The sequence below is a fragment of the Parasteatoda tepidariorum genome, chromosome 3, assembly GCF_982258835.1.
Source record: "Parasteatoda tepidariorum strain Cologne lab strain chromosome 3, Ptep-v5.0, whole genome shotgun sequence".
Lineage (NCBI taxonomy): Eukaryota > Metazoa > Arthropoda > Arachnida > Araneae > Theridiidae > Parasteatoda > Parasteatoda tepidariorum.
The window spans coordinates 47,593,011-47,610,709 of NC_141757.1; the positions used below are offsets into that span (position 1 = coordinate 47,593,011).

The following is a 17,699-nucleotide window of genomic DNA, read 5'->3' on the forward strand; positions in this document are numbered from 1 at the left end:
GCCTCAAGTAGTTTTCTTCGGAAAAAATTTACACATGCCAAATTATTCCCAACAACATTTCATTATAAAAAAAATAAAAATAAAAAAAAATAATAATAATAAGCGCACTTGACTGATAAGCAGTAATATAAAAGTATCAAGTTATCGATCGGTAAATTTGAGTAATTAATGGAAAACACTGAATTGAATCAACATTGAAATAAAACTTGTACATGCCAAATTATCCCCCACAATATTGTATTAATTTAATCGATATAACATTCATGATGGTATTTAAAATTACAACATGGCAAATAAGTATGCTAAAACTAAATTTTTTTTTATTAAAACTAAAATAAAAGTATTTTAAGTAATAAAACTTGTACATGCCAAATTATCCCCCACAATATTGTATTAATTTGAAAAAACATTCACGATTGTATTTAAAATTACGACACAGCAAATAAGTATACTAAAACTAAAAAACTATTTTTATAAAAACTAAAATAAAAGTATTTTAAAATGAAATGCAATAAAAATCGGAAAAGAAACACCAATTAAGTCAAACCAAATAAGATCAGAAAAAAAACAAAAATGTATCATTAAAGAAATTTAAATAATCGAGGAAGTAACTAATAACTGTAAGAAGAATTTGTAAAACATTTGCCACACTTATATCATACAAAGAAATAAAATGAATAAGAAAAAAAACTCAAATTATACCTGTTTTTCTCCTGAGAGCTTCTTGAAAAAATTTTCCACCACCTGAGAAATTTTGTAGAGTATACGAATCAGATATCTCAGGATACAATAATGAATTTTGAGTAGGAGACACTAAAAATTCCTGAGTAGACTTTTCAGATTCCAAATTGCATATATCACATGAACATTGAGGGCTATGAGCATCTCCTGTAATAATTTAAGAAGTAACATCTAAATATCAAAAAATATTTTTTAACTAGGGAAATATGAATAAAAAGAAATGCTCTTTAGAGGCCAAGTTACAAAAAAATTGTATAAAATACACATAATACAATATAAACCATACATTTTCTTTTTATAAATATTATTTCCAATAATCCAAGTAGGTTATGGTAATCGGAAAAAATACTTCAATATTTCAAATAAATTAAAGAAGTTATTAAATATTTTCAAGTTTTTGTTACTGAAATACTAAAGAGAAAAAAAAATTCACCAAAAATAATACTAGGATAATTTTTATTTCTCACTATTAATAAATTTACAATTTTATTTAAATGAGCAAGAGTTCAAATGAAAGATATTGACACGAAATGTTAAGTCCATTTTGTTATAAACAAATATTACTTTGCTATAACTGTTTTAAAATAACATATTTTGAGAGTTTTACATACATGGTCAGTGTTTTCATTACAGAAAAACAATGAGAGAGAATTTCTCACCCTTTCTTAAAAACAGGGTGAGAATTCAAAAAGTTAAGTGAGATTGCTAAAAATTAAAAAAAAACGAATAGACTTGGAAAAAAATTATTTCTTTAATTATAATACATTTTTAACATCTTCTAATTGAACATTTTTGCTGCATCATCATATGGAAAATGTTCGATATCTACTTTTTCATCAGCTATTATATTTATTTGGCTGAAAAATATCCGTATTTGTTTCGTTTTGACCGTTTCCACCGACATTTGTTTCATTTTCATTTGTCCGTTACGGAGTAGAAGATGTCGCCTTAAGAAGGTATTTGTCCATCTTACATTCATGCACAAAATATGTTAACGTCTTACATGAAGAAACCTTACCGACGATGAACACGTGGTTGCAGAGAAATGTGTTCTGAAAGGGGTTCCGTGGATTGGGGGGTGGTGTTCTGCTGTTCGCACCGGTTCTGAACAATACTGGTGAATAGGGAAGCTAGATAACAAGAACCAATGTTCAAAATAATGAAAGATCAAGGAAGAAAAGTGAAACGGATTTTATTCAAAATAGCAGAATACGAATATTTTTTCCAAAATTCGCACATTTTGAAATTGATTAATAGAGTGTGCGAACTTCTCGCATTAAAAATTTTTTATTGCGAGAAAAGAAAAAAATATGCGAGATTCTCGCGTTCTCGCGCTGTTATGAAAACACTGATGGTTATCTAAATTTACATTAACAAAAAAAAAATTATTGTTAAATATTACTGAAAATTTTAAGTAATATTGGAGGGAATAAAACCTCGTATTGTATCTATAAAGATTCTTGAGACAATTCTCGTAATTAGTATAGCGGGAATACTGAAATACCAATCTAAGACATAACAATCTGTAAGTTGGTAACATGACATAAGCAAACAGTTTTTAAAAATAAATAATTATATCAAAGTATTTTACTTTACGTATTGAAATATAAGCTATAATTTATTTTAAGAATTATAATTTAACATATTGAAACATAAGAAAAGAAATAATACCTGGAGATCTATTTTGCATATCACAGCTACAGCACTTGGCAGACTTACAAGAGTCTGTTTGCTTGGAACTCTTTGTTGGACTTCTTTCACAAAACTTCACTGCTTTCTTTCCATGCAAACAATTCATCTGAGCCTCACCAGCTTGTACTTCACATCTAGTCTCAAATGGAGGTAGTATATTTTCATTATTAAATAGGTAGGGTAAGTTTTTACCAGAAAAGTTTTGGAGCAAGTTTTCCTCTTTGCAATGTTTGTCCAAAATAGTGCCAATATCATGCTGTTGTACACTTAGGGGAGAAGGCAATTTAAAGCTATCACAAGGACTACATTTTTTATCAGAATTTTGTACAACTTGGTACTTTTTTCCACTAGCATCAACCTTTTGATTATTAAAATAATCAGAAAATTTAACATTGCTAGTAGGGATGTTCTGCGGCGAACCTCCATAGAAATCTTGTTTATAATGTACTAAATCACTGGGTAATGATTTTCCTCCATCTTTTCCACAAATAAAAGACGATGCACTGGTACATCGAATTGGTAAATGAGCATGACATTGTTTATCTTCGCACTGTTCAACAGAATTTGACTTGCGTAATATACTTCTTGGTACATGCTGTTTATTAGCAGATTCACTACCTCCTATTTTCAACTTGGATGCATCGTCAATATTACAATAAGAAGAGGATAAAAACTGCAGGGCCTCTTTTGAATTCAAAGCATCAGTAAATGACGAACTATCCGATTTCATGCCTTTGGGACGCTGTTTAGAAATAAGGATTTTTAAGTCATCGGGCAATAACACATTCAAAGATTCCCAGTCCTTTATTTTTGTTAGATGCTTCTGCAACAAATTTTCATATGCTCCATATGATCTAGGTCTTGAAGGTCTTCTCTGGTTTAATATTTCCTGCGGCAACTTGTATTCTGTTGGAGTAAGAAATACTGATTCTGAATTTTCTTCAATAACAGACTTCAAGAAGCTTAAATCTGGTAAAGAGTAATTCGGATAACAGACATAAACAGATTTTTTATCTTTTGCCTTTTGTTTTCCAAATTGAGACTCAACATTATTCACTGGAGACTTGACTGATGTTTGGGAATGTTGATTGGGTTCTGGAAGATTTGTTGTTGATTCCTTGAAAGTGAATCCAGAGTTTGAATTGGAAACAGCCAAAGTTGATGTTTGCACACATGAATCCTTCACATGAACAGGAATTTGAGTCCCACAAGTACATATAGTAGTTAGAATAACATTGCTCTTCTGAATTGGACTCACTGGAGTAGTTACATTGTGAGTGGCACTTATCAAAGAAGGAGGGCGTATCCTTTCCACAGAGCTATGTCGACTACTAACATATCCACTAGATGCAGGACTTGAATCCCTTGAAGTAGTATACTGAACAGTAGTTGTTGTATCACAGTCTGTTTGATTACTGCTGGTTTTACAGCTGAAAGCTTGCAATGGCTTAAAACCATCTGGTCCAGAGCAATCATTAATATTGAATTGTTTCGTTTGCGTACTATGGCTTTCAGTAGGAATTCCATTTCTCTTAGCACTCGCATCTTCTTTATTAAGAACATGATAACCTTTGTTTAATATATCAACATTTGATTTACATGTTGGAAATATATTATTGATTCGTTCTAAATGAGCTCCATTTTCTTGCCTATTGGTTGAAGATGCATGATCAAGGTTGTTGTTTTGTATAACAGTGATTTCTCCAGATGAGCTATCATCACTACCGAATGGATTCTTGCTATCTCTCATGACTTCATCTCCACTAGAAATATCAGTTTCTTCTTCTTCTTTAATTGGAGTTGTATGAAAATGTTTAAGTGGAGGGGAGGGAGCATCCATCAAACTATCTTCAAAGTACTGAGAGTTATCACACTCTTCATTACCTCTCAGTTCTTCTATATTGTTATTATTCGGCACATTATCTGTGTTATATAGGGAATTGATATTGTTGTTATTAGTCTCGGTCATGTTCTGTACAGAATTCCAGTCCAAAATTTGAATATTGTCAACAATCATCTGTGCCTGACGTGTATCATTGTCATTTTGGTTCTTAGGTCGATTCTTATCCTTGTGGTTTTGCGAAAGATCATCAGTATTCCTTTGAAGTGGTTTGACCTTTTCAGATATGTTTAGGGAATTCTGTAGACTAGCATTTCGAAAATTTAGAGGCTGAAGTATCAAAGACGTAGAGGAGTCTGACTGGCCACTGGATCCTATGGAAGAGTTACTCGACACTTTGTGCTTCATAAATAATTTCAGCAGAGACACAGAGTGTAAGCACTCTTTACTATTACCTACATGCATTCCAGCAGCCTGGTAATTTTGTACTAATTCATATAGTGGCAGCCTATGGTTGCCACACCACTTGGCCCACTGGTTAAGCTGCTTGTCAGTTATAAAAACAGAGTTATGACTTAGATTAGGCAAACTTTGGCTTTTGATTGATATTTTTGTATTTGATGTATCACTTTTTCTTCGACTTATTCTATGACTTTTCCAGAGCTTGCTCCAGGTTGTGAAGGCCACATCTGATTGCACCATAGAACTTTGCTTTCGATAAGAGCCGCAATTAATATGAACGGCACCAGACATACTACTTTCTCCTTCACTACTTCGACAGACATCTTGGTAATCAGAATCATCAGAAAACTGTGTACTACTGCCTTCAAAAACTATAGTATAATTATTTTTATTTGCTTTACAAGTGAGTACTAAGTCTTGTTCATAGCTAGAACTGTTATCAAGACTATCTACTGATATCGTTGCTTCAGGAACTGGTGGTTCTCTTAATGGAGAAAATAAAGGTTCATCTTTGCATATGGATATTTCATCCTCGGAATGACGATTGCTGCAATATAAAATTATATGAGTGAAAACACATTAAAGAGTTTATTTAAAATATACACTCAACCTTAAAGGCATAAAAAGTATAAAAGATTACATGAGGAGCAAAATTTTACAACAGTTGAAACCCCTAATCTGCAATTTCCGTTTGTAATTAAAATACCTTGCTAAAAACTTTTAAAATCCAATCAATTGGCTAATGCAATTGAAAGACAAAATATTGATTTGAGTTAAGAGAAGATAATTTAGCTTTGTGATTTAACAGTACATTAAATACACATAAAGTCATTAAAAATACAGCTTAAAGGACAGTTGTTCAAATGAACAATTTTATACTTGCGGTTATAAAAAGCCTGATGTATCTTGATTGGAAGAATAAGCCAAATTTGCATTGGATTACAACACTGCAAAAGTTATTGTTCAAATGTGAGAATACGAAAGACAAAGCATCATAAAAACTACGGAGCAGATGTTATTTTATAAATTACCAATTCCATGACTAAAAGTAGAGTATAATGGCATACAAACAAAAAAAAATCCAAATGCATCAATAGAAGATTCTGCAAATAAGCATCCATTTGTTGGAACACAAAATCATCTGATTGAAAAATTATACATGGTTGTGCATATCGATCAAACACAAATGAACAGAAATTTGTATTTGGATTGAAACCTTAAGAGACAATGATCGGAATTATTCTGGGATTAGCAGATTTCTATTGTACTTTATATTTTAAAAGAGACTTCAAAAAATTTACTATGTACTTGCAAAAGAAAGAAAAATTCTTTTAACAGTTTTACGCAAATTAATTATATGATATTAACAAGGTGCCAACTAATCACGCAAAAAAAACAGTAAATGTATTAGAGAAAACAATACTGAATACTTATCACAGAAAGTTACATAATAAAGAGTAACAAGCATAGGATTTTCTGAATTTCATGCCTGCACATGAAATAGCCAATATTCTTTGTAATACATTTTTATATAAACATTTAAAATTCCTCAAAGAAGTATAAAAGAGAATCTTTGTTTATTTATTCATATACAAGATATATAAAAACATACAATATTTTGATCTTTTTGAGTCAACATACAGACTTTTATACTCATAAAAAAAGCTAAGTAAAAAATCTTTATATTTTGTACCGGAATTAGAGAAACAAAATGATTATTGTAACCTGGAGCTGAATAATACTTATGTACTTTACAGAGTTAATATCGTTAAGCTTTTATATACACAATTAATACCCAATTACACACAATTTTCAGGTATGAATTATTAATTCATGAAAACTAGTACAAACCTTGTTGAAGTATCTAACTCCAGACCATTAAGTAAAGACCCAGATACAGAAGCACACTGCTCACCACGACTTTCAGATTGAAAATCCCCACTATAAATAGCAGGTAGAGCCAATATGGAGTTTATGTCCTCAGATCGGAATGTTTCCATGTCTATTTCTGCAAGGTTGGCATCTATATTTTTTGACAAATCATCATAGCTAAGGTCTTTTTGATGCAATGATGCTCCATACATTGTAGTGGGGGATCCTGCGGGTGAAGTAGGTGATTTTCTGAAACATTAAAAAATTTTAAATTCAAGACTTAATTATATACATCGCAAATTTGTAAGCTAAAAAAAGTCAGGGAAAAAAATCTTAAATAAAAAATTTAAAAAATAATGATAACGAAATACAAGTGAATTACAAAACCTTATGAGTAGGTTAAACATTAAACAAGTTTTGACACTTATGAAACATTGATTACAGCACTGATAAAGAAGAAAAGTGAGTTTATTTTGACGTAACTTTTAATCATATCAAGAGACTACAAAATTCATGCCCAATTCGAAACCTAGTCTGGGAATACTACACAATTTTGATCAAAAATTTATCATTAATGTATTTTCTATTACTGATACATACTATTTCACAAATTTATGATTTTTTTATGAATTTTTTTTATTTTGTCTTTAAAAAAGTCCTGTGGGTAGGTGGTTTGTTTCTACTAAATTTTTTTATGTTAAAAAATTTTAATTGATATAATGAGATAAATACAAAATATTTTAGATTTCCTTCTTCTAGAAATAAGGACCTGCTGCTTCGGATTAACTAACTGGCATTTTCACATTTGCTTTCTACTAATAATATTATAAATACTTTAAAGATATTTTTGAGGTACTCTTTTTCTTTTTTTTTTAAGTACCTGCATTGTACAATTCTTTTCAGTGTTTTAAATAATAACGTACATAATATACCCTTGCCATTTCTTTTAATCTGGCTGCACAACACATCAGAGTAAGTTGTGTCATGACCTGGGTCATCAAGAGCACAATACAATAAAGAAGCTATATTAATGATACAAGTCATTTTCTTCCAACATAGATTAGCTACAGTAGAATGCCATGGATATGTTACTGTACAAGTCAAAATTTAATGATTGTCACCATTCATTGGTGAATGTTACTATTCCCAGTCACTTTGTTACATGTCTGAAATATTTTTAACTCGAACTAGAAAATGTGAATATTCTGCATGGATAAAATTCGAACAATCTGCATGGATATTAAGGAATATTTTGTTATCATTACTTATCAGTTAGAACTCTACCATCAAAGTATGCTGAATGTTGACCAAAATAAGTTAGAAATAATGAAAATTAGTAAAAAGAATTTTATTCACCATCAATGGATTGGATACTGAATCGCATGTGCACACACACACACACTATGAAAACGTTCTTGTAACACCAATGAATGCATTCTAGCTTAAATAATGCAAACCAGCTTATGGTAAAGAGTAAAAAAATACATAAATTATATTTTATGAATATCTGTTAATTTCTCTTCACACTTTAAACAAAGGAGAACTGATTTTAATTTTTATGTTCAATTTATTTTTTAGAAAGAGAATTAAAATTTCTGTTTGTTAAAATATTTTTATGCATATAAAATTATGTTTAGGTTACAAATGTATAAGAAAACAATCTTATCATTAAAATTTAACTGCATTCTATTTCATGCAATATTATTTTACTTCACTGTTTAGTCACTTACAAATTTTCTTTTTATTTGACTTGTCCATTCGTTCAATTATATAGCAGTTATTCACAATTTTTAAGTTTATGCTTTTAAAACTTTTCTATACAGCACTTAGCATATAAAGCAAACTGTTCTATTCCACTTGTACTAGTGGTATACAAAACCAGCCCATGCTTCACATCAGTTTAAATTTTATTAATAATTAAAATTTTAAAATTTAAATTATACATAAATAAAAAGATTTTAAAGGATGGTTAAATCAAAAGCTGTTTACTTTTATTTTTGCAGTTATAGGTGAATCATACATTAAATTTTGAAAATACTTCATAAAATTTCTAAACTTTTTTCTATTGTTGAAAATGTTGATTCAAAATACAAATATTTTTTGTTTAGTATCAAAACTACTAAATAGTAAAATAAAGTAAATTTATATTAGTTGGTTGAATGTAGAATTTAGTGATACAAGAGTTTGTACATAGGGCGAAAAATAGTAATGTTACTTTTAATGCCATACAATAAAGGGATAAAAAACACAACTTTTTCCAAGGTGCTGAAAACCTTACAAGGGAAACTAGGGAAGTGTGACTCGCCAATTTTGAAATAAACTAGTGGGGGGTATGCCTTATGGGGAATCATTTTAGGGGGAAACATTCGTTTCGGCCCATAGAAAGTCCTGTGAGAGATAAAAAATAATTCAATATATAGAAAAGTCTGTATTTTATTACTTCAATGCAGACTATTAGTTATATTAATTGTTTCATGCTCCAATTAATTTTGTGGTACCTTCACGTACTATATAATGCATATTTATTGTCAAAATTGATTTCGGAAATTTTATGTATCTGTAGTTTTTTAGAAAAACCTGGTTGGTTAATTTAAAAAAAAAAATTTGTCATCAAATTTTTTTATTTTTTTTTCTTCAAAAAACTTTCCAAATTAATTGGAGTATGTAAGTGCAAATCAATTAATTAATTAATAATTAATTTATAATTAATTAATAATTAACAAAATATTAATAATTAATTTATAATTAATTAATAAAATATTAATAATTAATTAATGAATTATTAATCATTAATTAATTATCCAATTAATTACACATTAATTGGATTGTGAGACAATTACAATAACTAATAGTCTGCATTGAAGTAATAAAATACCGATTTTTCTATATATTGAATTATTTTTTATCTCTCACAGGACCTTCTATGGGTCGAAACGAATGCTGCCCCCTAAAATTATTTCTCATAAGGCATATATCCCACTAGTTTATTTCAAAATTGGCGAGTCACACTTCCCTAGTTTCCCTTGTTAGATGTGTCTGACATTATTATTTTACCCTACATTTCTTATATTTTTCATGGTTATTAAATGCCTCTCCAACCCAAAAAAAATGTAAATTAATCCCTGCTAATTAAGGTTCAACTAAAATAACATAAAAGCTAACCAAAGCAATTTCATACAAAGACAAGAGAAATACAAGTTTTAAATATTCTTTTACCTGGAATAATCCTTATTGACATTATCTCTAAAATTTGAAATTCTTTCAAATAAGGAACTATCTAAGGATTTTTGGTCAGTCATCTTCACATCAGATGACAGGAATTGATTAGAGTTCCAGTCAGAATCAAAACAGGAATTATTTTGACTGGATTGATTACTATCCCCCATATTGTGCACAGCACCTAAAAAAATATATATACATATATGAATACAAAATACTTTCAACAAACAGTATTTATTTTAGAATTACTTCATTAAAAAATTTTTTGTTTCAAACTAAAGCTTTTAGTAAAGTAAAAGAACAACAAATTTGGCAATCATTGAACAATCATACACCATACAACTGTCCTTAAAAATTTTCCCACTCAATCAAATAGTGATTGTTCACTTATGTTGGCTAATATATATGTAAAAAATAAGAAACAGAGTGGTAAATATCAGTTTCTCGAATTAAATATCGCTGAAAAATGTACAAATGGTCTGATAATTTGAAATTGTAATTACTTAATTTTTGTTAATTTTTGGAAACTACAGTTGAAAAATTGCCGACAAATGGCAACTAAACTTATATGTAGTCCTTTATAAACAAATTTTATGCCATGTTGGTAGCAACATAGTCTTAATTGAGATATAAATAGCATCAGTGATCCTGCAAGGTGTTCTGCAATTACTGCCTATTATATATGATGATATTAGTAAGTTTTCAAAATCCAATAATTTTTATAAATTGTAATCAAAGCGGTTGTGAGGGATCAAAATTATGAAAAACAAGTTTATTTGTCAGATGCTGCTGAAATGCGTACTTTTTCCAATAGAAACTGGCTTTATGAGGACCTCAAATGACTATGAGCTATAATTAAAGTTGATGACTCATAAAATTTGATAATATTCTCTTTTCCTTATTTAACCAGTAGTTTGCAATTGCAAATGCACAGGTTTTAATTAATTAATGTTATACTAGAATTTTAAAAATTTACATTAAAAATGTTATAATCGTAGCCTAAAAAAACAACATATTTTTTAAAAAAAATTAGGATATTTTTTGGAATAGCAGAATACTTATACCAGATAACTTTTAAAGAAGGTAAACATAAAAAAAAAAGAAGTTTTGCTCTATTTAGGTAAGGCAAACACAATTGCAAAAGAACAAAAAAAAATTTTAAAAAATTGTATTTTTAATTTCCGAATTACTTTATTTATCAACAGTTTCCAAAATGATTTTATTAAAATAGAACAACTAACAACTCATAATAGTGAAGCCTGAAAATTTTTGTAATATTGTTTCAATTGATATTCCATCATACCAATATTTAATTAAAATTAGTAATCAACTTCAACCTTCCTTTATGAAATAATTTTATACTTCATTTGTATCTGAAAACAAAAACATGCAGTTTAAAATTTTTGGAGAAAAGAAATTTAGTGGATGATCTCTCAATTAACTATTTAAAAATTCTAATAAATGCAATTTCTGTATTGCTGATAAGAATCGATCATTTTTAAAATAAGATAAAAGACAATAACAGTAAAAATATCAACGAAAAGAAAAAAAAAAAAAACCCTACAAGATTTATCACTGTATTTGCTGAGAGTAACAACCCTTAAATTCATCACAAAAATTTGATAAAATAAAATTGCTAATTGAATAATTTTATCCTAAAACGACTGAATTCGCAAAAAGTTTAAAATAATAAATCCAGTGGGTAATGCCATACGTCTGAAACGTGTATAATTTATTAGTGATCGGTCCCTAAGCTGAGGGCTCCCTACATATTTCAGATGAAGAAAGAGGGGGGAAAAATTGTACAATTTGTGGTTAAAAAGAGGACTTTAGAGACCCATTTATAGTTAGAACCATTTATATACAGGTACTACTAACTATGATTTATTTAGTCAATATTAAAAAATCAGCTTTATACAAAATTAATTTAGATTGCAGGATCCTACTAAAGAGTTAAGAAATTTTACAATAAGTTTCCTAACTTAGTAAGTTATTCTTCCCCTTTATGAAACTGCTCTTTAGGTGAAAATATTTCAAAACCAAAACTAATCTGCAATTGTCAAAAATATGAATATTCACGAAAGAAACATTGAGTGAATTGAATTCATGTGTAATTGCATGGTAATGGACATAGAAAAAAAAATGTAAAGGAGGATCAACTTGTGCACCATTTAATGCTTTTTGCCTCTACCAAGTACTTAATAGCAAAAACTTTCTTCAGTCTTTTTTTTTTTTGGGGGGGGGGGTGAGAATGATGGGGAGAGGTTGGGGTGTAAATCTTTGCATGCATCGCAATTCAAACATAATCGAAACACTTTCTTAAAATGATTTTCAAATCATTCAAAAGAAGGAATAAAGCAAAGAAGCATAAAACTAAAAAGGAGAGGGAGGGGGGGGGGAACGAACCAATTGGATGCCTTGTAAGATTGAATTATTGAATTTTGCGATTTTAACTAGCATTATCAAAATAAAAAGATGTTGAATCGTAAATCCAGAACTTTTGATTCTTCAAATCCCCTATTTTAAAATATGAATACGTAGTATTTATGAAAGTAAAAAAACGAGATGGTCAACACACAAAAATCAGGACTATCAGAACAAATAAAAAAATTTTCTTTCTTCCTTCCCTCAAGAAAATCAGGGCAATTACGAGCCTTGAATAACAAGAATGATTATTTTTCACAAACACGATTCTAAAAAGAAAACTTAAAATGTATTCGAAAACAGTAGGGTAGAATTCAAATATAAATAATATGCAATATTTTCTTTTTTCTATTATTAATTTTTTTTTCTTTTTTAAAAAAGGAAAATACACTTCTATAAGTTAATTGTTCACTATCATAAGTAATTTCACACGGTAAAAAATGAAGTAATAAAAACTTAACGAGAAGAAATTTATTGAAATATACTGTTATAAAACAGGACAAATCTGTCATAAATCGTCATTAAGTCGCGAAGATGCATTGAAAAAGATGAGATGATCATATAGTAGAGGTAACATTGAGCTGAAACAATGGGTTTAATTTTGGTTTACGATGGTATGATTATAGAAAGAGCAAAGAGCCTCATTAAGCGATGTATTTTTTTTTTAAATGTGAAATTACATCCACAGTCTATGTTGATACAACTGAAAAATCCATAAGTAGACTCCTATAAAAATATTTCGATAATAAAATGGAGAGCTAGTGATATGAAATGTATGAAGTATTATGTCATATAAAAACAAATATATAAGAGTTCAAATAAAAACTTCATAGGAATAAATTTCGAAAAATTGAGCAGAAAATAAATCTCAAGGTAAACTATTTTTCTTAACTAGTTTCATGTCAACGCAATGATTCTAAAATTAGCAACGCGTCGAGTCTAGACGAAAAATAAAACAAAAATTGTAAAAGTTTCTGTTTTCTTTGACATCCGGAATTAAATATTAAGTATTAGAGATTAGAGAAGAGTAGAGCGATCCCGCAACAGCCTATTTTAGGCCGGGGGGAGAGGGTAATGGGGGTTAAGGTTCTACAATTTCGTGACCAACGGCATGGCAAAGTAGTCAACATTGGGCACCGGCCGCCTTTACTTTCCAGACAAGCTGATACCCATCGTTCTAAAGCTGTTCCGCCACCAGGGTTCGAACCTCAGTTAAATATTAAGTGAAATCTATAAAAGTTTACTTAAAGACAACATCGAATTATTATTATTTTTTTAAGAAAAGAAATTATTTCAAGAATTGTATTCATAAAATTACCTTGTTAAAATATAATTAACACAATAAAAGTCTCATTATCTTCCTTTTTGTAATTTTAATTGGCTTTTAAAAAATCATACTAAAAAGAAGAAAAAAAGAAGCTCATTGGCGTTGCATCAAAATTATTTTCCACGTTTTAAAAATCTTCATCTGCAGTAGCAGCAACAGAAAGAAAAAAAAAAGGTGACACTTTCTGGAAGCATGTACGTTAACGAGTGAAATTATAACTATTAAATTATTATGCACTATTTAAAGCGTTACTTCATTTTTTTCAGCTGCTATAATTCATATATTTAAATGCATTATGACAGATTTACAATTTTGTGTCATTATATGTTTTTTTTTAAAAAAAATTCTAAAGAAAAATACAAAATAAAGTTTTATATGTTGCTATGACATGGACTAACATTATAATTTAGCTATATTATGACTTATTATTACTTATTAAAATTGGATCACCCTCTAAAATCCGCTTCAACAACATTATTCATTTTAATAATTTGAAAGTGTAAGAAATTTATAAATCTATATTTGTTCTAGAAAGGCTTACTCCAGAATAAGATATTGGTACTAATAGACATTTTACATACTTTAGAATTTAATGCGTGTCCGAAAAAAGGGGGAATTAGGAACAAGGTGTGCATGAAAAGTGAATAAAATATCCGTAAAATACCAGATAACCTTCCTGGACCTTTAAGTAAAGAGGAAAGTCATGCATTTTATTCATCACCTTGCAAAATGGAGAGCAAAATCTTCGGTCAACCATGAGAAACACGTGATTTATTAAACAATACAAAAGGAATAAACTCCTAGGAAACACTAGCTGGCGATTCTGAAGAGATGGAAGATTTCGAACAAAAAGTGCCAGTGAGTTTTATTTTTATTTATTTATACTTTTTGGGCGTGTTGGGTTTTCTGATCGGCGACTGATGAAAGAGACATCAAGCGGCGAAAACTAATTTGAATATTTAGGAAGCAAATGAGAAACCAATGTTCTCGTATTTCTTAAAAGACAAGCTGAAGAAAATGGTCCCGACTCTATTTGAATATATTACGAGAGAGTAATAACGCAGAACAGAAGTTTTACTACAGTCTACAAATAGGTCAAATGACTAACTTTCCTGAAAAAAAAATACAATAACGAAATTTATAATAGTGTAATCAGTCTTTATTTATAAGAAATCGGGTCGTCCAACATAAAAATTGAAGTAAAACTCTACCTTTATTTAACTTTATTTGGATGCGAGCCAAATTCAGCGACCCTATTAGCTTCAGCAAAAGGGTGAATTATGAATTTAAAAAAAGCTGACATATATAGATTGAAAGGGCTGACAAATAAGCTAAAAAGGGTTAGGTAACTTTGAAATCAGCTAAATGAACAAAAATAAGAATATTGTACATAGACTCAGCACAGTGATGAAAGCATTATCTATGCGCAGGGCGGCTTGGAACTTTAAAGTAAAGGTGGACAGTGCGCAATGCTGACCACACAGCCTTCATCATGCAGTTGGCCTTAAAATCAAGAAACAACTGTGATTGCGGTACCGATTTACTTTTACACACAAAATTCTAACTATTAACATGTAGGACATTTTTCAGACTCTCGTTTAACTTTGTATTACATTTTCATCAAACTAAAAACATAATTTAGACCTGGTTATTATCGAGATTAAATTTGTAGAAGAATATAAAATATTAGTATATAATGTTTAGTATCATCCTAGAACATTTAAAATTAAAATGCAAACATTTGAAATCGGTATTTTTGAATTATTTTTAATCAATGTGCTATTCATCAATCAATTCAAGTATTTAAAAACAAAATTTTAATCTTTTTAAAATATTTAAACTGACGAAATATTTAAACTGACTGAAAGATATATTTGTTTATTAGAAATATACATATATATATATATATATATATATATATTCGATTTCAGAAATAAGTCACGACGGCTTTGATCTAGAATTTATTCATTTTTTCTCATATTATACAAGAACAATCTAAGAGCAAAACGTAAATCTTAAATATAAGTATTAAGCAGTAGCATACGTAGACTTAGTTGCACCCCCTGCAAGATTTATTAAGTGTGTCCTATCTTAAACTTACCATAATTTTTTTTAAAATTAATAACATGAAACAAGAAATACTGAGGTGAAGATATATTCGGATATTTATAATCAATAATTTTATTTTAATTTAAGAAAATAAAAATAGTAATTGTGATTAAAAGGTAGAATTAAAATACTAAATTGAAATACTGTATTCATTTACCAAATTGTAGTGAAACGCCCTCAAACGTCGTGCGGGGTTGTTATTTACGCTACTGGTATTAAGCAGTATTTTTCTTATATTTCCGGGATCTTAGATATTTCCTTGAAGAAAAAAAAAGTGAGAAGCAAATAAATGAAAGAGAAATCTGTACAATGCCGCAACTTAGAAACTAAACAATACGAAAACAGCGCGAAGCGTAAATACACAAATAGAGGGAGATATGAAGAAAAAAAAAAACTTTTTCTAGGTAATATTTTTATGGGAATTCTTTTATAGTTCAATAACGAAACGAAGTCATTGGCCTTAAATATTGCGTGATTCATCCGGTAATATAAACAATGAAGGATATATTTTATCTACCGACCTTCAGAACAGATTCAATTATCTTTCAATAATCTTAAACTAATTAGAAACTGTTTTATCCCTTTACAGTTCACCTACTTAATCGCAGTATTTTGTTGAATTCGTTCATAGTACTTCCTCCTCCTAGACGCATTTTGTATTATAAATAAGAAAAATAGAGCGACAACAAAAAATTATCTTCAGGGGGCTATTATTTCGCTTAATTGGGGGGAGCAATACAATAATCTTTAAAGACAAACCATAAAAAATTCACTATTTTCTTAAAAAGATTATTGTATCAAAATATTGATTTTCGTTAAAATGTGAATGTTACAGCATAAGCCACGAAAATCTCTCTATATATATTTCTCTTACACGGCGACAAAAAAAAAGCCTCATTACAACTCCCCGAATGGCAACGCTAGAAAATCAACCAAAGATTGCCGCTAAAAATGTCACATGCCAAATCTGGATGAGGTGGCTCAACATATAGCGCTTTTAAAATCGGAAACTGAAATAACCAGAGAGAACTGAAATAACCAATCTCATACTATTAAGCTAGGCAGAAGTGAGTAGTCTTTGTCGATAGATCTCTATTTTAGTATTTTGTCGAAAGCGCTTTTTTTTTCTTCACGAATTTATATATTACCAATTTATTTGACGATTTTTGATTTATATCACGAATTTATTTGTTTTATCACGAATTTATTCTAAGACTTATACTTATGTTTTTAACAAAGTTGTGAATCGTTCATAGTTATTATTTTTTAAAAATATAATGTTTATATCCATTGCTATTAACTTAATTCAATTTTTAATACACTTAATTATAGCCAAAATTTTAACCTTTTTAAAGAGATATCAGTTTTAGAAATTTTATCTTAAGATTTATACTATAGCACATTTCTAATAGGTTTAACGAATTACATGTCATTTATTTGAATTCAAATTTATTTTAATGACTTAGTATTTACTAAAAATATGTAATTTGTTTTTAAAAAAAAGTTGTTACATGGATTTGAATGATTGTTTTGAATTCTTAGAATTGTGTGCATTTGCAATGTACCTAAAGGCCATATCACACATAGCGAAAATTCGTTCAATTCAACCATCAACTCAACCCCAACTTCGACTTTCTGTTCAACAACCATCTGAAACAGTTGAACTATGGTTGCCATACGGTTGAAAAGAGTTGATCATTGATGAACGAGTGATTTCTTTCTTTCTAGGCGATTTAGCGCTTTACACATAATATATTTTTCAAATATATTTTTAAATTATTCTTTACCTTTAGTCATATAGTACTTATTTTAAATTATTCAAATAAATTACCTTTAAGTTTTTCATATATTTAATAACATAATATAGCATTTTGCAACTCACATTTACTATGTATATTTCACAACGGAGAAAACAAAATCTAATATAAAAGTAAAAATAAACAGTAAGAACAAAATTTAGGAGTTTGATAATTTTTTGCACCAAATTAATGCAATTAATTTTTTTAATGTTGA

At 29.0% G+C, this 17,699-nt stretch overlaps 1 protein-coding gene across 2 annotated transcripts in view; it reads right to left on the bottom strand.

Moving 5' to 3' along the window:
- The window catches only part of LOC107447098 (uncharacterized), a 59,239-nt gene that overhangs the window by 12,308 nt on the left and 29,232 nt on the right, over positions 1 to 17,699 (bottom strand). For both annotated transcript variants that reach the window (XM_071179080.2, XM_071179077.2), the window contains exons 2-5: positions 9,824 to 10,007; positions 6,587 to 6,856; positions 2,413 to 5,282; positions 703 to 888 (exon numbers count right to left, since the gene is read on the bottom strand). In XM_071179080.2, the coding sequence (XP_071035181.2) occupies positions 703 to 888; positions 2,413 to 5,282; positions 6,587 to 6,856; positions 9,824 to 9,993 (3,496 nt within the window). In that variant the 5' untranslated portion in view covers positions 9,994 to 10,007. The remainder of the gene's footprint in view (positions 1 to 702; positions 889 to 2,412; positions 5,283 to 6,586; positions 6,857 to 9,823; positions 10,008 to 17,699) is intronic.